Raw genomic sequence first — 23,194 nt, forward strand, 5'->3', positions numbered from 1 at the left:
CCGTATTACTAATTTCCGATTATTAAAATCTTCGTAAATCTTGATAAAGACCAGTTTCTATCCAATGGATATCAAAATGATTCCGATTATTACTTTTTTAATGATTGTAAAGTTGAAATGGCATGAAAGGCTGACATTTTTTAGGAGAACTATTTTGTCTAGCGATTGCTGATCATTGGAGGGTAAAAAGTCCAACACCATAACAAAACGGATCTATTTATCATGTATACATACCGATTGTTTACGATTGTAAGACATGTGCATAAAAGTGAAAGCTCGAATAAATATGAAAAATATAACAAAGGGATAGCTCCAAATACCATTTAATAACAAAAAACATATGGACAGGTCAAGATATCTTTTTGGTAAATAAAATAACGTATGTAAACTGGTTCCCGTCCGACTACAACACTTTAACAAAGACTTTGTTCGAGTGTAGCGTAATACAAGCATATTCCAGTTAGTATGTAAAATAGTAAATATGAAACCGAGTGCGGTAGGCGGAGGCATAATCAACTTCCGTTAGGTCTGGTCAATGGTATCGGAAACATGCCGCTGATAGCGTCATTTTCCAAAAAAGGAATTGACTGAAATAAGGTGTCATCTAGGCAACCAGAAAATAATGTACAACAAATGAAATTGTCAAATAGCCATACCCTCTAAACTTTATGTGGAAATGATTTAAAAAAGAACAATTGTTAGATATGATTGCTTTATTAGTATAACCTTAAAACAAAAATGAAATGTTTATAAAATAATATGTGAAACATACACATATTTGTGAGAAACATCAATACAAATTTTGTTTTAAATTAAGTACCAAGAACATTTATTATATGTAGTGTAATTAAACAGTTGTACATATTATTATTAAGAGAGAACAAAATACAGGTTATCTTGTCATCCTTGAAAAATTAAGCCACCTTTTCTCAAGTTTCCTCATTTATTTTCAAATAAACATTTTAAAAGCATAAAATATGGCACATCTTTTGGCCATCAAACATTAGTAGGAATGTAATTTACACATTGTATGATGAAATCAAACTATAACCATTCTACAGTATTAAATAGTAAACAGCTTTCCATGAGTGCATAATATGCTTATCCTCTATCAACTGTAAAATAACCCTTTTTAAAGACAAATTATTGTTTATCAATGGGTGTAAGCAAACTCACGAAAGATGCAAAAACAGTCATGTTATTTCTAAAGGCTAGTAATTCTATCATGTGCTACTGTAGAATTAACCAACTAGATCAAAAGGTACAAAATCAAATCTTAAAATCAGTTGTATGGCTTGAAAGCAACTACACAAAATTTGGAGTTGCTGATTCTTTTTTATCTGCTGTTAAGAGTTGACTATCATACTGGTATTCTAATCATTCAGCATGGACACAAATAAGAAAATAAACTGTTATAAAGCAATATTCAATGACGTACTTAAATTTTGAAATAATATTAGAGAACAGAAATTGCAAATATGCAGGTACACAGATAGGAGATGACAAAATTAATATTCTGTTTGAAGCAAATAGTGATTTGTTATTTCTCTCTGTTTTCCTATATTATCCTATACAATCAAAATGGCCATATTTCTTGTGGACAGTATGATACTAAAAAATATTGCAGTGTTCAGTGCTAACACAGAATATATACAAACAAATCATACAAAACATTAAGACTAGACTTTAAATCAGAACAGCAACACAGGCCATTTCATTCGCTTTTATTGTGCTTTTCAAAAAGGCTTTCACCATCAAGTTACCAATGTGCGTAGGTGTTTGTAATTAATCATTAAATCATATTAACCCGTGAACATTAGACTTGGAAGGAAAAGTTGGCTCAGCAGTTTAGAGATTAAAACCTCTTTGATAAGCAGGATAATATTTTAGTATACACAATTACTGACAGAACTAGACAAGCACCGTACAAGTAACTTTTAAACACAATTTCTTTCCATTTTAGAGAGCCCATGAAGATATTATTTAATAGTATTACAAATATATCAAATGATTAAATTCAGCTTATTGTTGTGGTAACAAAAACACAATATATTCAGTTACTAATAATAGCTCCTAGTATTGGTACCCTTTGTTATTCCACTCATTGGAGAGTCTACACATAAAAATGCAAGAAGGAAATGTGAAATCTGAAAAATTATAAGATGACCAAGAATTTAAATTCCCAAATATATACTTTTCATTGACTTTTACGGATAAAGTGATAAATAGACTAAATTCTTTATCCACAGAACGCCAAAAAAATGTATCGAAAGTACTTTTATTGAAAAACTGTGTACATACCGACATGGTTTGTAAATGCACATACCGTTATTCAGCAGTGAATTGTTAAAAACAACAGATACCAACACTATGTGAACCAAGGTACCAGTCCTTGGTATGAAACTGTGACCACAAACATAAACAAATATTCAGATAAAAATAAACAATGTCATTGTTCTGATTTTTACTTACAAAAGATGAGTACAATTCAGCACTATTAGCAATGTTACAGTATTCATAAATTTATGAATTACAAGGAAAAATCACAGGAAAATTCTATAACCCCTATTTTCCTAACAGTTTGAAATATGCTATACTGTATACATCATTGGCATTAGATTTTTGTGGAAAATCAGAAAAAAATGTTGTACAAATTAAGAAATATAAATATAAATGAAAATTAGTTTTGTAAATGTATCATCAAAAATGTTTGAACACATTCTCTTTCATACGTTTACAACTTCATAAACTATCTTTTGTGACTTTGGGCTTGTTCGTGACTTGAGGATGTCATTTCAACATCGTTCCAGATCAATATGGTGTAAAAAAAAAGGTCAAAATGCTGTATAGAAAGAATCAATACAGATAAATATAATGGTCCTTTATTATGACTTTAAAGCTAAAAATTTGTCTATTTTGAACATGGACGGAACTTTTAATATAATCGAGATTCTAAATTAAATTGAGAACATTTAATTTATCATTATTTGTGTAAAACAAATTTTGTAGATTCTATGGGTAGAGTTGAACTACCAATAAAGTCTTCAACAAAATACAAATTTCATATGTAGATTGGATTAAAACCACAGTATCAAGTATCCACAAACATACCATTGTTCCACAAATAATGAAAATCAGTACTCTTTTTTAATTAATAATGGATTGATTGTTTGTGTTAACATACTAAAAATTTAGTAAATTTAGAAAGGATTTAGTTGCTAGAACTATAATATTTATCGGTTTATCTACAAATTTAAAATCTTTCCTCATATTACAATCAAACTTCTCTCTCAAAATAAAAAATTGTAACATGTTTATAACATCAATATGTTCTTTATCTAGTAGTTAAAACTCCCTTTCACAGTACTTCTGATAAAACAGAAAGCATATGAAAATAAAAATAAAGAAATAATGCATGTAATATTTTGTTTTCCTATATCATGGACAGGTTCATGAACCGACATACATAGGGAAATTTTAATATTTTTCTGTTGAAATTCTGCTTGTTTGTCAACTTTAACGCAGAACATGACTCAATTTACATCATAGACAAATATATAACAAGATATTGAAAAATATCATTGGAATCCATGCTTGAATTTTATTAACAACCATAATATCACAGAAGCTGGTAAAATTAACAAAAAGTTATGGGATTTCTGTCCCCCCACATCTACCATTTAAAATTCAATGTAAAAATTACCATCACCATGTAAATTTGCAGAAAAATATTTCTACATTTTTTATCATAAACTCAGTATATTGATAATATTAGATAGTTTATAAGTGAAATTTTATATAAAATTATAATTGTAGCTATGTTTGAAATCTCAAAGCATTGTCTGAAAAATCAGGCTAAGTAATTGTGTGTATTTTCAAAATAAAATACCCAGACAGACTTCTAGAAACAACCAACATGGTTACATATTTAGATCACATCAAAAGAACAATGGAAATACCAATCATGTGGGGACAGCAACAATGTACTTTTCCAAATGCATGAAATAAAGAGTTTTCATTATTTTTTTCTTAAATTCTTCTTAACACAACTTTGCAATTATGTATAACTATCATATTTATTCTTGATGATTGATTTTTGGTGTTTAACGCCACAATTAGCACACTTGGCATTATCATGGCAGCGTTTTTATTGGTGGAGGTAGAGGAAGTATCCGGAGAGAACAGCCAACTTTCGGTGGGAAAAAATATTCTTTATAATAACATCTTATAGGAGTAGGCGTTCTATATCAATGTATCAACCTTGGAGACACAACTCTTGAATGGCAAATGTGGAAACAGTGAAAATTAGAACTTGACCAGCATATACAAGTTATAAAGTCCCCCAAAGCAAACATAATTATCATGTTGAAATTGTTTGTTTTATATGGACAAAATAGAAACTTGATGCTCCATTGATTTTTTTTTCTTCAAAATTCATAATAAAATAGCAAGTATAACAAAAAAATGTTAATTTTGTTCGACAAGGTATTACACCACCTTCCATATATACATACAATCCCATGGTTGTCAGTTTTATTTTATGTCCAGAATACATCACTGACATTTGGTAAGTAACTTACAAAATCCATCATATATATACTTATAGAACAATAAATACACCTTATAATGTTAGTCAGCGCAAGTACAAACCTTAGTAGTCATAGAGTATACATAAAAGAAATTGTCACTTTATAATATCACAAATAGTAACAATTTATTCCCTGTCTCATACCTTTAGTAGCAGTACAATGTATTTATAGTCGAATTTTTCTAATTAAAACAAAAAACAAACTCAAAACTGTCATAGGACAGGTACTGAAAATACATATAAACAGTATTTAATTACACTTGTTATAGTCTATCAATAGAAATGTATATATTTTTAAACTTTGTGCATCTCATAATACATATACAATGAATAATTTAACTTAACAACAAACAGCATGTCACATGACTAGTCATGCGACACATGTATGACTTTATTCCACTTATGTTGACTAGAATTCACATTGAAGATCTTGTCACGTTACTTTCCCTTCAGCTACAAGGGTCCTGGCTAATGCCACATTTTTGGCAGTCTGTAACCCCAGTTGAGGTGGTCGGTCATGAGCTTCAACAAGATCTTTAATCTGTTGAAAGTAAAAGTTAAATGTTAAGATTATTTTCACTTCAAGAATTAACTAAATGCTAAAAGGATCATGAATGGTTCATTTGGCTCCTATATGGATAATCCTGACTCAACAAGGAAAAATTATTTACAGGTGTAACCATGGGTTATCATAAGTTTGATTTTAGAACACTCAGTAAATGGAAAGAATACTTTTTGTGTTTACCCCATCCACATTATTAATTTTCAGTAATAATGGAGGACTTGTTAGATGTATGCTTGGATAATTAAACATACATAATTCTACATTAATTCTGTATCATAAGATTGGTAGCTTTTCATTCTTTAAAGAATTTTTTTCAGATTTTCTTTTTTTTAAATTTCTTATTTTTTAGTAAATTTGATATTTGTTTGTATTTGGACCTTAATCTATCAAAACTATATCATTTTTTCAAAACTAGATGTAACAGTACAATATAATGCCCCTGTCTACAACATTATTGTTTTAACAAGAGTGCACACGCTGAAATGTCTCGCCTTCTTTACTAATCATTGATATTATGTTGATAGTCCTAAATATAAAGCTTTATTACACCTGTCACATAAACTTAACATTAACCAAGTAAACTAAACATTGACCAATGAACCATGAAAATGAGGTCAAGGTCAGATGAACCATGCCAGGCAGGCATGTACAGCTAACAATTCTTCCATACAACAAATATAATTGTCCTATTGCTTATAGTTTAAGAAAAACAGACCAAAACACAAAAACTTAACACTGAGCAATGAACCTTAAAAATGAGGCCAAGGTCAATTAAAACCTGCGTGACTGACATAAAGATCATAAAATATTTCCATACACCAAATATAGTTGAACTATTGCATATAGTATTAGAACTAGAGGCTCTAAAGAGCCTGTGTCGCTCACCTTGGTCTATGTGCATATTAAACAAAGGACACAGGTGGATTCATGACAAAATTGTGTTTTGGTGATGGTGATGTGTTTGTAGATCTTACTTTACTGAACATTCTTGATGCTTACAATTATCTCTATCTATAATGAACTTGGCCCTGTAATTTCAGTGGAAATTATTTTGTAAAAATTTACAAAATTTATGAAAATTGTTAAAAATTTATTATAAAGGGCAATAACTCCTTAAGGGGTCAATTGACCATTTTGGTCATGTGACTTATTTGTAGGTCTTACTTTGCTGTACATTATTGCTCTTTACAGTTTATCTCTATCTATAATAATATTCAAGATAATAACCAAAAGCTGAAAAAATTTCTAAAAATTACCAATTCAGGGGCAGCAACCCAACAACGGGTTGCCTGAATGGTCTGAAAATTTAAGGGCAGATAGATCTTGACCTAATGAACAATTTTGTTTTTGAAAGATTTGCTAGAAATGCTTTGGGTTTAGATATATGAGCCAAAAACTGCATTTTACCCTATGTACTATTATTAGCCATGTCGGCCATCTTGGTTTGAGGGCGGGGTCATCAAACACAATTTTTAAACTACATACCCTAATGATGATTGTTTTCAACTTTAGTTAAATTCATCTTAGAAGTTTCAGAGGAGAAGATTGTAAAAGATAACAAAAATTTACGAAAAATTGTTAAAAATTGACTATAAAAGAGCAATAACTCCTTAAGCGGTCAACTGACCATTTTGGTCTTGTTGACTTATTTGTAGAACTTACTTTGCTGAACATTATTGCTGTTTACAGTTTATCTCTATCTATAATAATATTCAAGATAATAACCAAATAAGGAAAAATTTCCTTAAAATTACTAATTCAGGGGCAGCAACCTAACAACGGGTTGTCCGATTCATCTGATCTTGAGCTAATAAACATTTTTACCCTTTGTCAGATTTGCTCTCAATGCTTTGGTTTCAGAGATATAAGCCAAAATCTACATTTTATCCCTATGTTCTATTTTTAGCCATGGTGGCCATCTTGGTTAGTTGGCCGGGTCACCGGACACATTTTTTAAACTAGATACCCTAATGATGATATTGGCCAAGTTTGGTTAAATTTGGCACAGTAGTTTCAGAGGAGAAGATTTTTGTAAAAGTTTACGGACGACGGACGACGGACGCCAAGTGATGAGAAAAGCTCACTTGGCCCTTTGGGCCAGGTGAGCTAAAAAAAGCCCAAAACTCAAAATCTTAACTTTGACCACTGAACCATGAAAATGAGGTCAAGGTCAAATGACACCTGCCAGCTAGACATGTACATCTTACAATCATTCCATACACCAAATATAGTAGGCCTATTGCATACAGTATAAGAAAAATAGACCAAAACACAAAAAATTAACTATAACCACTGAACCATGAAAATGAGGCCAAGGTCAGATGACACCTGCCAGTTGGACATGTACACCTTACAGTCCTTCCATACACTGAATATACTAGACCTATTGCTTATAGTATCTGAGATATGGACTTGACCACCAAAACTTAACCTTATTCACTGATCCATGAAATGAGGTCGAGGTCAAGTGAAAACTGTATGACGGGCATGAGGACCTTGCAAGGTACCCACATACCAAATATAGTTATCCTATTACTTATAATAAGAGAGAATTTAACATTACAAAAAATATTAACTTTTTTTCAAGTAGTCACTGAACCATGAAAATGAGGTCAAGGACATTGGACATGTGACTGACGGAAACTTCGTAACATGAGGCATTCATATACAAAGTATGAAGCATCCAGATCTTCCACCTTCTAAAATATAAAGCTTTAAAGAAGTTAGCTAACGCCGCCACCGCCTGATCACTATCCCTATGTCGAGCTTTCTGCGACAAAAGTCGCAGGCTCGACAAAAATGTACATTTCTGAGAATTCATATGAAAGGTCAGGTGTACCAGGGACATAAACTGGCTACAAAGTGTTCATGGGTATATAGTGTGGTTAATATGACAAAACTGAGGACTTCATAAATGTATTTTCAATAAGGAAGAGATGCAATCTAGTTTCAGATCTGCAGGCAATACATGTAAAAAAAAATCTTAATTATATATTTACTAAATTTCTATCTTAATTACATTTTTACTAAATTTTCTAAGTCCAAGGGAAGTAATTCTGACAAAAATTTGTTCAATCAAAACAAAATACAAACATGATCTGTAATATCATCATTATATACTGCTGTACAAAAAATCAGGTACAGATCTGCATGCATTACAAAAAAGTCAGGACAAGTACAATTTTCATGAATTTTTCTTAGTCCAAGGGTCACAATTCTTAAATACTGTAAATTCAGAAATCATTGTGAGGTTTTTATTAATGCGAATAATGCGACTGAGCGAGTATCGCAATAATAAGAACTTGCATTGTGGTATCTTAAACATATATCTGTATGCAGATTTTCCTGAAATCGCAATAATTAAACTCGCATTTTTGTCCATTCTTCAACAATCGCAATAATAAATGCACGCAATAATATCTGAATTTACAGTATGTTGGTCAACCAGGACAAAACCATAACTAGGTATCCAAGTTACTCAGTGGCAGAGGGCAAATGTCATCGGATATTAACTTTATTTGGGACAAATGTAAAGTACAAAAGTACAAAGTTTGACTTTTAATAATATACCTTGCATGAATGACTTATGACAGCACCATTGGTCTTCAGATTCTTTCTCATTTCATCGATATCTGTCAGATCTACACCTCGACATGCATCCTCAATTAGTACTGTCCTAAATCCATGTTCTACAGCATCTAAACAGGTAAATCCTGTAAAGCATTAATTAAATCTGTTAACAAATACATTTCTAGTGGTTAATCAAGCTACATCCTGCAGACAAATATTCCCCCTAAAAAATTAATTGCAAGTCACGAACATTTCAATATAACTTACAATCAATTTTAGTTGTATTATTTTTTGTGAAAAGAGCTACCGGTGGATAAGACCTTAAGAAGAATTGGAACAGTATTTCAAATTTTTCAACAACAAAAAACCAAACAAACATGTCTTCCATAGTTGGGATGTTTTATTTCTTGAATATTTCTGGAATAGCCAATAATTGTTAGTTTGTAGACCACGTCTTAAAGCAAAGACTACTGGTTGAACAGTGTTTGTATGTCTGAAAAAACTTAAAATTTTTCAACTTCATCAAATTTGTGGTCTGACAAAAAAAAAAATCCCATCAGTATATAATAAAATGATCCGCAGGGCGCAGCTTGATACTACCGCAGAGGTCGAACCCTGAACAGTTGGGGCAAGTATGGACACAACATTCAAGCTTGATACAGCTCTGAATTTGGATTGAGATTAAATATTTGACATAGCATAGGTTTCCGACACAGAATGAATGTGGTCTAAGAACTTAAAAATTTTAAATTGGACATTCACCTATTATGGTCCAATATCCAAAATATAAATACATGGTTAGATTCAGCATATCAAAGAACCCCAAGAATTCAATTTTTGATGAAATCAAACAAAGTTTAATTTTGGACCCTTTTGACCTCAATGTGGACAAAGTTGATAGCGGGGCCCACAAATAAAAAATATAAATACATGGTTAGATTTAGCATATCAAAGAACCCCATATATTCAATTTTTGTTGAAATCAAACAAAGTTTAATTTTGGACCCCGATTTGGACCAACTTGAAAACTGGGCCCATAATCAAATATCTAAATACATGTTTAGATTCAGCATATCAAAGAAGCCTAAGAATTCAATTTTTGTTAAAATCAAACTAAGTTTAATCTTGGACCCTTTGGACCTAAATGTAGACCAATTTGAAAACGGAGTCAAAAATTATAAATCTAAATACACGGTTAGATTTGGCATATCAAAGAACCCCAATAATTCAATTTTTGATGAAATCAAACAAAGTTTAATTTTGGACCCTTTGGACCTCAATGTGGGCCAATTTAAAAATGGGGCCCAAAATCCAAAAACTTAATACATGGTTAGATTCAGCATATTAAAGAACAAAAAAAGGGAAAAAAATCCCCCCCCCCCCAATTTTTTGAACCCCCTTATGATTCATCACCCCAAACTCAATCCCAGCCTTCCCTTTGTGGTATGGTACCTTGCAGTACAATTTCAGAGAGATCCATACACTTGAACACAAGTTATTGTCTGGAAACTAGAAAAATGTGTTTTTTGGCCCCTTTTTGGCCCCAAATTCCTAAACGTTTAGGGCAATTACCCCCAAACTCAAACCAAGCTTTCTCTTTGTGATATGGAACCTTGTAGTACAATTTCAGAAAGATCCATACACTTACACACAAGTTATTGTCCTGAAACTAGAAAAATGCTTGTTTTTTGCCACCTTTTTTTGCCCCTAATTTCTAAAATATTGAGGCAATTACCCCCATCATCAATCCCAGCCTTCCCTTTGTGGTATGGTACCTTGCAGTACAATTTCAGAGAGATCCATACACTTGAACACAAGTTATTGTCTGGAAACTAGAAAAATGTGTTTTTTGGCCCCTTTTTGGCCCCAAATTCCTAAACGTTTCGGGCAATTACCCCCAAACTCAATTCCAGCTTTCCCTTTGTGATATGGAACCTTGTAGTACAATTTCAGAAATATCCAAACACTTACACACAAGTTATTGTCATGAAACTAGAAAAATGCTTGTTTTTTGCTCCTTTTTTTGCCCCTTATTCCTAAAATTTTGAGGCAATTACCCCCAAAATCAATTCCAGCCTTCCCTTTGTGATATGGAACCTTGTGGTACAATGTCAGAGAGATCCATACACTTACACACAAGTTATTGTCTGGAAGTTACAAAAATGCTTATTTTTGGCCCCTAATTCCTTCATTGTTGGTACCATAACCCCCAAAATCAATCCCAACCTTCCTTTTTTGGTATTGAACCTTATGGTAAAATTTCATAGAGATCCATTCACTTAAACTAAATTTATAGTGCGAAAACTAATGTGTCTTCGGACGACGACGCCAACGTCATACCAATATACGACCGTAAAATGTCGTATAAAAACCCAGAGACTATTGTAATTTTTACAATACTGATTTGGAGTCCTCAATGACTAAAATGTATTTGCTCCAGCTAACAATGCATTTGACAACTTACCTACACATACATCATATGCTACACCACACACATACACATCTGTAACTTTGTGTTTTGACAATATTTTGACCAGATCTGTTTGGGATTGCCTATTGTTGTCCCAGAATGCTGAGTAACTATCCACATTGGGATGTGTTCCTTTGTTCACTATGATACCACCATCTGTGTTCTAGATGAAAAACAATAAACATTTTAAAAATGCACAATAAAAGAACTTAATCCACAGATGATCATATATACTTGTCTCAATATTTATTATAACCATGTCAAATAGAAACAAACTAACACTTTGGTGGATAGTTGTCTCATTGGCAATCATACCACATCTCCTCATTTTTATATTAAAATTAGTACCTCCCTTTTATCACATTGCTAATTCAATGATAATAAGAACTGTAAAAGGTTAAGTTTTAGAGTTTAAATTTTTACAATTTCTTGGACCCAATCTGTATGTAATGTTTCATTTTCTCTTTTTCTTGTCCATGATTCTTAACCCTAAATTTAAATAAGAATTCTAAAAACATTTGTTTTGGGTATAATAGCATTTTTAAATGCTGGGAATAAGAGATTCACATTTTTTGGCCAAACTATCAGGAAGACCTGTGTCATCTGTCACCTCCATTTAGTGAAGTCCATGCTACTCTGATCCTAATCAAAATAGCAGGTGCACAATTCCATGACCTAAAGAAGAGTCTGTGCACATTTAATTATAATTTAATTGTACAGTTCAGATAACTGGCACCTAATTTGCTTCTAACTTTTATAAACTTGATTTGTCTTATGATTGAATTATGGTAAGCTGTTTTCAAGAAGTTGCAGATTAATGAGATGTGACCTAAACACTGACCATCCCCAAAAAGCAAGAAATTACTTTTTGTCTCCTTAACAATCTTTGTCAAGCTACACAATAATTAATGTCTACAGGGTTCAAAACTTTGATTCAGTGGTGAGTGGAGGGCTTTGTGCCATTTAACTATTTACAAGTCAGAAATAGGCAGTTTGATATTTTTAAACTGTGTATTACAGACAAAAATAAATATTCCATTTGAAGATTGAAATAGACAAAAGTGGAATGGTAATTCCATGGGTACCAATTTTCGGGTTGAGAAAAAAATTGCAAAAACTCACTTTTTTGTTGATTTTTTTTATTACCTTAGTCAGTAACTTGATGGGTAAAATTCATTTTTTGAAAAAAACTCAAAATTTTGTTTTCCATTTTGATCTTATGAAAGTAACTAATAACTTTGTATTTTCCTTGTATTCAGTGTCAAAATTTCTGTTTGCAATTCAGAACTATTTTGTTAAAATGACTAATGGAGAGTAAGAAGTGAAGATTTTATTTTTGGACTTGGGTCGTGGCTCAGTTATGATTGTATGTGCATTTGATATATGCAAAATTACTAGAGGGCATGTTGGTTGTGGGGGAGGGGAACTTTGGAAGTCCCTTCCTACCCTCCCACAACCATTATAATGGACAAGCCCTCACAAAATATAATTAAATAGCATCGTTTTAATAAAAATGTCTAAGTATCTGTATTTTACATCATTGATTTTTACCTTCAATTCTGTATGTAACTCTGATCCCCATGAACCCTGAATACAATGTGATGGCCAGAGCTTCTGTACAGTTGGGGGTGGACCTTCAAATATCACAGTATCCATAGCTTTGGCCTCTGAACACAAGATCTGTAAATAAAATAAACTTTTTAAACATAAAATAAAGATATTAGTATCATATTACTCAAAACTATTTCAGATTGTAAAGCTGCAAATAAGAAACAATATAAAAGTGTTTCCCACCACTAGTAATTGAATTCAAATATAATGTAACTTATACTGAAATTCAAATATTCACAGGGACTTAACTTAACAGTCTGCAAAGCCGACTAGAATTTCGGCTGGACGAACATATTTAATCACTTGATCACCCAGCTGGCGTCTGTAAAATATTTTGCAGTGAATCCCATTTCTACCCTTTCCACAAATGGAAACCTGATTGTCTAATCAAAGCGGTTTAATAAAAGAAAGAATTTTTGGAAACCATTTTAATATCCAAAACCAAAATCAGACAACTAAGTTTTCGATGCGAAGTCACGATTTGAAATATACCCCTTCTCAAAACATGTGTTCTTATCTCTCTTTTAAAGCTTCTACGAATATTTCATTATTGTTTAGTGAATTTTGTCTAAACTGTTGAATTTGCATTGCTTCAGAGATGCATTCCAGTTGTCCAGGGAGTCATTACAGGTCCGTATTTGATGACAACTTGTCCACCCATTGCTATTTACAAAATCTTTAATTAAAATAAGAAATGCAAAATCTCATAAATAAATATAAAAGTATCTAGTTTGCTATCCAATCTTCTATAAAAAGTAATTGAATAATATTTTTGATCAACACTATCAAGGATAACTTGGATTTGAAATAGCATTTAATGATTCATAGAAACAGCCATAGTGTCAAAATGTCAACAAGAAGTTCAAATTAAAGGGAGATAATTTTGCTGGAAAATGTACTAAAATCAGTATTGTCAAATCTTGTCATGCTTGTGATATATTTCTAGCGCAAATATTATAAAGTTATCACACATATTCTTTATCAGACTCAAAAGCTACATATAGGAGGATTACCTAAAAGGGCTTTTTGAGTATATGAAAAGTACATTTAAGTTTTATTTTATTAGTATAAAAATTGGTTTGGTCCCTAAAATTTCAACTGGGCCACTGAAAAAAATATTTTGGGGCCCAGCTGGCCCCTGGAGAAAAAAAGTTAAGTTTAGTCCCTGTATTCATATATACATCAGTTGTTAAGTTTTATTTGACCTTCTGGATGAATACAAACTTTTAACTAAGCTACAGTAATTGGTATCAATTTCATGTCGAACCAAAACATCTAGTACCAACTTATTTTTTGGAGCTTTCTCCTCAATATCTTACCTTATTAGTTGAGTGTAGTTTTCGTTTATCTATATTGTCTATAAATGATATATGATTTGATGGATGCCAGTCTCTTGTATACACAACCAGGTCAAAGTTGACGGTGTCAAGGACGGAATTAATAGCTGGAATGACACCAAGGCCATCTTGACCAGCAGGACAGTTACGAAGGGCAAGGCTACCATCTAAAAAATCATTCTGCACATCCACCACTATCAGAGCAGAGACTGGCTGTAATATCTGAGTAGAGAAAAAAATATATATTATCTTAATATTATCGTCTTTTTAAATTAAATGATTGCAGCTATTTGTGATGTTCATTGCGGCAACTGGTAATTTGTTGTTTTGATTTTTTTTCTTGTGTAATTGCTTTTGAGGGGTTTATTTTTGCCTTTTCTTTATTTTCACATTTGTGTATTTGTTTAAGGCCATGCAAAAATAATTGTTGGTTTCCCCAAACCCTGCCGGGTCAGTTTTAACACTCCGGGTCAATCTCTGTTAACAATTTAAACCCATATACCTACATTATTTTATGTGACTTTGATTTATTTTAAAATTAATGCTGTTATCTTCAGCTTTGCAACTAACAGCAGGGTCACAAGTATATTTTACTAGAATTGTTTCAATAAATATATATTTGGAGAATTATCTGTAAACTATGATTTCCACCTGCAACCTTCAGTCTGCACCAAAATCTTTTCCAACTATTAGTCCAAAGATTAATATTCTGACATTTTTCTTATGTGTCTAAACAAAGTTTTGCAAATACTTGCTAGTCCGTATACAATTTTACTAGTATGGGGCATCGAACAAGTGGCTAACTGTGCAGACTGCACCTTCAATATATATTCTAGATCTTACATGTATTTTTTGCCTTTACCTGTTTCAACCAATAAAAGCATGTTTCCAGAAAATCTTTTTTACTTAATCTGTCATCCTGTAATAAAAGAAGAACATCGTTATACCATTAATTATAGTGTGATTAAAGTATGGTTAACCATCAACACATATAACACACCTATAAAGTCCATTATTTATACTCTAAGCATTATTATTATCCAGCTTAAAATCATAAATCTTCATTATTACTTGTAATAAAAAAGTGATATAAACATGTAATTTCTTAAAGAAGCAGATTAACAAGCAAGAACCACTATCTATATTTTAAACCAAGTTTGAAGTCTGAACTGATCAAAGCTGTCTAATTCCAGATTGATTGAGTGTGTCTCAGTAGCTCAAATATGGCTGTCAGATGTCAGAGCAATCTCGGATTATGCTCATCTTATCTGAAACACATTAAGAATCACCCATAGAACTTAAATATGTTTTGTTTTATGTGTTATTAAGTGGTTGCTCCTTGATGTATATTTATCAAACATCTACTTTTACTATTAATACATAATCCAGTAATCTGGTGACGTATGTTCGGAGTTTAAATTGTAAGATCATTGACAAACTATGAATATTCACAGAGATTTGACAGTAAAAAGATAGTATAATTCCAATTTAGTACAAAAAAAACCAAAATTTGCATATTTTCACACAAATTTGTGAGTGGGAAATATTGAGCACAAATATAGATATGCACACATTGTGGTAAATTATTTTGTTGATTGCGTGAACGTGAACCCCCTGAGGAGTTCACGCTTATATATTGGCGAGTTTTGGATGTGTCTATGGGCCACTCGATATCTCTCATTTTTGCATATGCCCTATTTTTATATAATATATGGCTCCAAAATCTATCAGAAAATTGACCCATTTTTCATGAAAATGCATAGATTTACCTTTTCCTTTAACTGAAAATTTAGAAAAATACAATGCATCATCAACTTAATTATTCAAGTGCTGGTGCACTCCCTTTAGGAAACCTTAAGGACTGCCAGTGAACTAGCAGTAGCATCAATGTATAAATGGGAGTGTCCGCCCCACCTAATAAATAAGTATGCTACTGATTTCAATATGCATGACACATCCACACTAAATGTCATAAGTTGGTGAATCAACATACAGAAAACATTAAAAAACATTAAAACAAAAAAGTTTCTAATAAAATCTATCAGGACAGAAAGACCACTGAGTACTAAGCCGTTAATTACTGAAATGAAATGCTTTCCACAAAAAATGGATTTGTTTAGAATCGGGGTTGATCATTTTACATAAATGTGCAAGTTTAAACATGAATTTATTAATCAGATATCATGATAAAAAAGATTACTTAAAGGAAATTATGTTACAACAATTTTAAGACTTAATTGCATGTTTGCAAGAATGGATCAATAAGTTACAAAAAGAACTATTTATGGTTATAAAAAAATCATCTTTGACTACAGATTACATTGTTTTCATGAAGATATTTTAAATATTGAACCATTGAAATTATATCCAACCTTTTACAGCACAGAGAACATTTAATGTTATAAATCAATTAAACAATGTTTATTTTATAGTGAATTAAAAAGCTATACTTTGTAACAGTTTCAACATGAAATTTTCATTTTCAAAAATTAAATCTCTTTTTTTCTTTTCTCTTTGATTCTGTATAACATTTTTTTGCCAGTGTTGAAATCACATCTAGAATTCTTTCATCTTATCATTAATTAAAACAGGTAGAAAACATTCGCTAATGACCTGATTTAATTAATCTGCTTTAATGAACATGAAATAGATCAATAAAATCTACTCTTCTGAAAAAGAATATAACAAGTTAGTACATAAAACATGTTGTGTAAAATGATTGGCCATTATCGATTGTATAATCAAATTCTACATAAAACTAGCATTAGACAATCAAATTCTAAATTTATATCAAAAGCAATTGATGACACTTCAACACGCTGAAGCCTGTTTTTAAGAATTTGCCTGACGCACTACATTTAACCACCATCTTCCGTTGTATAGAAGAAATGAGATATAATTAGTCTTAAGATCCTTATTTTTCTGATGTATAATAATTGCCTTCTATTTTTCTATTTGCACATTGTTTTTTTTGTGTGTGTATAGAAACATGTTTAGTTAAATAAAATGTAATAATAATATCTTTGAGTCTATTTTCAATGTTTTCAACAGGTATTTCAAACTATATCATATGAAAAGATATACATGTATATCCAAATCAACCTCTTAAACTTCAACAAGTTTGTGTAAATAATGTTGAGGGACCTTGGTGACCAAATGATTTTGGTAGTTGGTGGACGCTTCAAATATAGATCACTTCAGAATGTCATTACGGTTACGACTGTCAGTCACTTGCAAAGGTGTGCTAGACTATGATCTCCTATCATTAACATGATTAAATAAGTTAGTAAGTTACTCAATCGTATTTATAAGTCCAATTGTTTTCCAAGTAAACAAAATGAAATGGAAAATATGTATACAAAGTGGCATTAAACTGGTTCAAATCTATCACACCATCACCACTACAAAAAAGGTGCTTTTCTTCCTTCATAAACTTCTCTGGACATTTGTAAATCTTTATCAATATTTGATGGTCAAAGCCCTTATTAAATATTTAATTGCTGGTCAATGTTTATTGATATGAAATTAATCAGAAAATTTAAACTTTGACATTTTAAACATCAATGCCAACACTACTACAAAGCTGGTACTTAGAACCATATTTACTTTCAAACAAGACAACTTTCCTTTGATATGACATCAATACTAAATATTAAGGCCCAATATGATACTATTATTAGGTCCGGAGACCTTGGACTAGTATTTAACAGTCTGATAACACTATCCAATTATAACATCTCTGTATATACCCCCTGTAATAGGAATAAAACTAATGTTCTGACACTGCAATCGATAAAATTGTAAATGAAGTTGATGACTTTTCCAATACACAGGTAACAAACACTGTCAGGCTAATTTTCTTACTAAGTAAGCACAGCTTCTAGTTCATGTACATAGAAATATTCTGTATCATTAATCACAACATATCTGGTGATATTTTTATTTCGAATATATAATGACTTTATAGAGATGTAATATACAACTGTCAAGAAATGTCATCATTGCGTATGATCAAGGTACATTACTTTTGATTTGTTGTAAAAGCAATCATGGTACTTTTGGTTTGTTGAATTACTAGTATCATATTTTTCCATACTTGGTGTATGACAGGGTTTACATACATGTATTATAAATTCTTTAGTCTTAATTTTATCTACTGAACAACAAAACCCCTGGAGGCTATATATTTGCTTCTTAGTTTACTAGCTATCAAACTTTAACCATTATAATGTGGATACATTATTATTCATGGGGTACTAATTCAGCATTGGACATTTGAGTGAATTGGCAGGACATTTCAGTGAAAAAAAAGGACGTTGGGCGCCAAAGGATAGGACATTTGAGCGCTGAAATTTTTGGACATTTGACGAAAAAATAAAAATAAGCATAGGACATTTAAGCGAAAAAAAATTAAGAATGGTGAAGAACCTCTTCCATTTGCAAGATATAATCTGTTACCCCTGCTCACCAAGGGGAGGATGCAGTAGGATTTCGAGCAGGATATAGTCAATAAAATGTGGAGTTTATACTGCACAAAGTTTAAAACATCTTTTAAGTGTAAAAAAACAAAGCACTATCATAAAAACTTAAAACTCAGCAATGGCATTATTTACAAGTCAGTTCGGGCTTGAAATTTATATCCTAGGCTTCTGACATAAAAAAAAATCCCTCGTTATTTCCTGCTGTCAGTACAAGGTATGCAAATCCATGAGATTCTGGTCCATTGTGTGTACATTTTGACCTCTCCTTTTAGTGTTTTGTACCACTCTATATCGGAAACTGTCACAAACAAGGCTCTTTTTTCATTTATTAGTCTCGATCAAAATTATATCAATTTTAGCATGTACATGACTTTTTGTATTAGTATTAAGATCTCAAGTGCCAAGAATCGACATTTCACTTTACAAATACAAGAAATTTAGCACATAGAAAATTTGCACAGCAAATGAATTATAGTAGAATTGATTGGTAGAGATCAAATTAGGACTACACTACCATTAACTTGCCAGAACTGGTTGAATTACTCGTGTGTAAAATCAAATAAAATATATTCATTTTAAAAACTTACTCTTTTTTTCTTACTTTTTAAAAATATTTTCTTAATTCATATACAAGTATCACAGAATATTTCGCTCAAACATCCTTTTTGAAAATACAGGTGAGGTTGATATTCCAGCGCTCAAATGACCCTATGTACATTTTTTATTTTCGCTCAAATGTCCTATGCCCGTACTAATTTGCATGGATTTTGTGGGTAAAGGTTAAAAATGAATCAAAGTGTGTTAACAACATTTAACTTTTCATACCCCTGTTTGCAGGAAACCAAGTTTCACTACAAATACAATTTTCCTTACTCCAAGAAGATTGGTCCAGAGGAAAATAAATCACCCCTCATAATTCAAAGTATAAGAAAACAAGAAAAAGTTGTCTGAAAGATCCCAAAAGTGCTCACATGTTAAAACTTATCCTTTCCATGATTCTGACCAAATATGAAGTCATTTTGTTCTGTAGTATTGGAGAAATGTATGATGAAAATTTTAATGTTAATTCAATATGTATACATGTAGTGAAAGATTCAAAGTATTGACAAACGAAAAGATTTCTGACAGATCTGGGAATTTCTCCCACGTTACAACTCATTACTCATGTTACTGTTGAGCTGCTGACTAAATATAAAATCATTCTGTCTAGTAGTACCTTGGAAAAGAGTGGTTAACAGACAAAAGGAAGGGTGAATGCAATATAACCCCCACATGGATTATGAAACTCCAATAGTAATAACAATAAAACCATCAAGTAAAGAATCTAAATAACCAATACATTATCACTGGTCCCTTAACTTTTATTTAGAGACTATGGTTTGAGCCAGTTACATATCAGTCATTCCAAAGGTTGCTGGACATTAGGCAAAGTCCAGTAAAAATTGGTTTGGTCCAGTTAAGTGATATGCATTACTGAACAAAATGACCAGGAAAATTTTTAATTTTGTCCAAATGTCCAATAAATGTCCTGTAAAAAAGAGTCTGGTCCAGTTAAGAAGAATGGTTGACTGGACCAAGTATCCATTTCTCAAAGCCTTTAAGAACCACTGACATTTTTAAAAGCAACTTATTCAGTGGATTCATTTATTTTTGTTGGTATCAATTTCTGTGGTTTGATATCTTAAGGCTACCTAATTTAGGGGTTTCATCATTAGATGCCAACCAAGTTACTAAAAACCGTGCACTTGATCAAGTATCTAAATTGTGTTTTTCCAATATTCATGAAATTTACGAAAATTGGTACTGTAAAGTTAGAAATAATTGCAAGGTTATTATTAAGGCGAATTATGCAACTTGGTGATTATCGCCATGATAAGAACTCGCATTCTGGTAACTGATACATATATCTGTATGCAGATTTTCCTGAAATCGCAATAAATAATTTCACATTTTTGTCTATTCTCATAAATTGCAATAACTAGATATCATTGAGATGGGAGCCATCTCTGTGGGCCCCGCTGTGAATAATGTGCGTTAAAAAATTTGTATCTTTACCATAGGACATGGGGTTGTCAACTGAAACCAAAGTTTTTGACCTTGAACTTTGACATAGGAAGTTGTACATAAATTATGACACACTCTTTAGTGTTGGTTAATATACATGTCAAGTATAAACTTTGAAATCTTAATGGTTCTCAAGATATAGAGCAGACACAATCTTTACCATAGGACATGGGGTTGTCAACTGAAACCAAAGTTTTTGACCTTGAACTTTGACCTAGGAAGTTGTTCATGATTTATGACACACCGTCTGGTGTTGGTTTATATAGATGTCAAGTATAAACTTTGAAATCATAACGGTTCTAAAGATATAGACAGATACGATCTTTACCATAGGACATGGGGTTGTCAACTGAAACCAAAGTTTTTGACCTTGACCTTTGACCTAGGAAGTTGTACATACATTATGACACACCCTCTGGTGTTGGTTAATATACATGTCAGGTATAAACTTTGAAATCATAACGGTTCTCAAGATATAGAGCGGACATGATCTTTACCATAGGACATGGGGTTCTCAACTGAAACCAAAGTTTTTGACCTTGACCTTTGACCTAGGAATTTGTACATACATTATGACAGACCCTCTGGTGTTGGTTAATATACATGTCAAGTATAAGCTTTGAAATCATAACGGTTCTCTAGAGTGGACACAATTTGTTACGGACGGACAGACAGAGGGACTGACAGACTGATCACTATAGGGCGTCCGCCATTCGGCGGGGCCCTAATAAATGCCACTGAATTTACAGTATCCCATGAAAACAAATGAACCAAATTATACAAAAATATCAATTTTGTGCTCTGGTTAATAACTTCAATAGTTTAATTTTGCAAACAGGGCAAATATCTAAAGTATTATACAATTACTGTATTATCCTTTACTGATATATCTAAAATACCTTTAAAAAATGTTGTAGCTGGGCCCAATGTGTATATATATACATATATTGATTGATAAATTGTTGGTGTTTTATGTCAGTTTCAACACTATTGGTTATCTGATGGAGGCCAGTCTTTGGTGGTGATGGAAGCCAGAGTGCTAAGAGAGAACCACTGATAATTCGCCAGGAAAACTGGTAATCCTAGTCAATTAAGATCATAGTCCAATGTCTGTCATGTCTGTGCTATTTAAAATGTTTGATCAGTTATTGAGTTTGATTAGAGCTTATCACATCAATTCCTATTTAATAGTTGTACCTAACATGCCTAGAGATATAGCCTGTTAAAGACCAAGAAAAACATTCCAAACTATACGATCAATATATTATTAGCTTTTCTTTATCAAATAATTATGAAGTTAATGTAAAGAAAACAAGATAATAGGAACATTGTTACTTTGCTGCAGGTGGTTACATCAAGTGTGTGCAGGAATTTTGTGTAATGAAATGAGAAGTTTATCTTTTCACTGGATATTCGTATCAAAATTTTCTTTTGAGTATTGACAGTACACAGTTTAGCCAAATTATCTCTGAAAACGTTTTCTGTTGATCACAAAAAGTTAGGGTAGCATAGAAACATAGGTGAAAGTTCATTTGTACAGAAAGTGCCGAAATTGGGAAGTTAGAGAAAAAATCATTATTCAATAAGATATGTAGAGACAATAAATGTCCAAATTCTGAAATCAGGCCAACTTCTAATAAACTGCTTCGCTGAGCGCAGCTGGATACGCCCGCAGAGGTCCAACCCTGAACAGTTGGGGCAAAAATGGACACAATATTCAAGCTTGATACAGGTCTGAATTTGGATTGTAATTAAATATTTGACATATTACAGGTTTCTAAATAAATGAAGTCAAAGAACTTGAAATTGGTTATATGAATTGAATTTAAAATCAATTATAGATTTCTTGCTGTTGTGCAATACACTGTGCTGTTGCGCAATACTTAGTAAATCTGTTGTCAGACTATAAACAAATGAAGTTCAATTAATTCTCAATGTCATATTAGAAATTTATGAAAATCAAAAGGGAGCTTACATCAATAGATATTAACAATTCACCAAAGTTTCATGAGAATTGCTGACAGCATTTTTGAGTTATTGTCTGAAAACTGGAAAATCCCCCCTTTTTTAATGAATAAAACCCCATAACTCAGAAATATAAAATGTTAAATTTATAAAATTCTAAAGGGAGCTTACTTAAATAGATATAAACAATTCACCATAGTTTCATAAGAACTGCTGAAAGCATTTTTGAGTTTTTGTCAGAAAACTGGTAAATCACCCTTTTTTATGAATAAAACCCTGTAACTTGGAAACGTACAATCTAAAATTTATAAAAATCAAAAGGGAGCTCATGTCAATAGATATAAACAATTCACCACAATTTCTTGCAAGTTGGTGAAAGCATTCTTGAGTTAGTGTCCGAAAACTGGAAAATCCCCCTTTTTTTAATGAATAAAACCCCATAACTCAGAAACGTAAAATTCAAAATTTATAAAAAACGAAAGGGAGCTCACGTCAATAGATATAAACAATTCACCAAAGTTTTATGCAAATTGGTTAAAGCGT

At 31.8% G+C, this 23,194-nt stretch overlaps 1 protein-coding gene across 1 annotated transcript in view; it reads right to left on the bottom strand.

Annotated features, from left to right (window-relative positions):
* Window positions 1–203: 203 nt before the first annotated feature.
* LOC127716362 (nicotinamidase-like) overlaps window positions 204–23,194 on the bottom strand; it is a 30,390-nt gene continuing 7,399 nt past the window's right edge. The window contains exons 3-8 of the mRNA XM_052222545.1: window positions 15,004–15,060; window positions 14,124–14,363; window positions 12,745–12,873; window positions 11,188–11,356; window positions 8,724–8,866; window positions 204–5,129 (exon numbers count right to left, since the gene is read on the bottom strand). Of these exons, the coding sequence (XP_052078505.1) occupies window positions 5,022–5,129; window positions 8,724–8,866; window positions 11,188–11,356; window positions 12,745–12,873; window positions 14,124–14,363; window positions 15,004–15,060 (846 nt within the window). The 3' untranslated portion in view covers window positions 204–5,021. The remainder of the gene's footprint in view (window positions 5,130–8,723; window positions 8,867–11,187; window positions 11,357–12,744; window positions 12,874–14,123; window positions 14,364–15,003; window positions 15,061–23,194) is intronic.

This window comes from Mytilus californianus, unplaced genomic scaffold, assembly GCF_021869535.1.
Source record: "Mytilus californianus isolate M0D057914Y unplaced genomic scaffold, xbMytCali1.0.p SCAF_9, whole genome shotgun sequence".
NCBI lineage: Eukaryota > Metazoa > Mollusca > Bivalvia > Mytilida > Mytilidae > Mytilus > Mytilus californianus.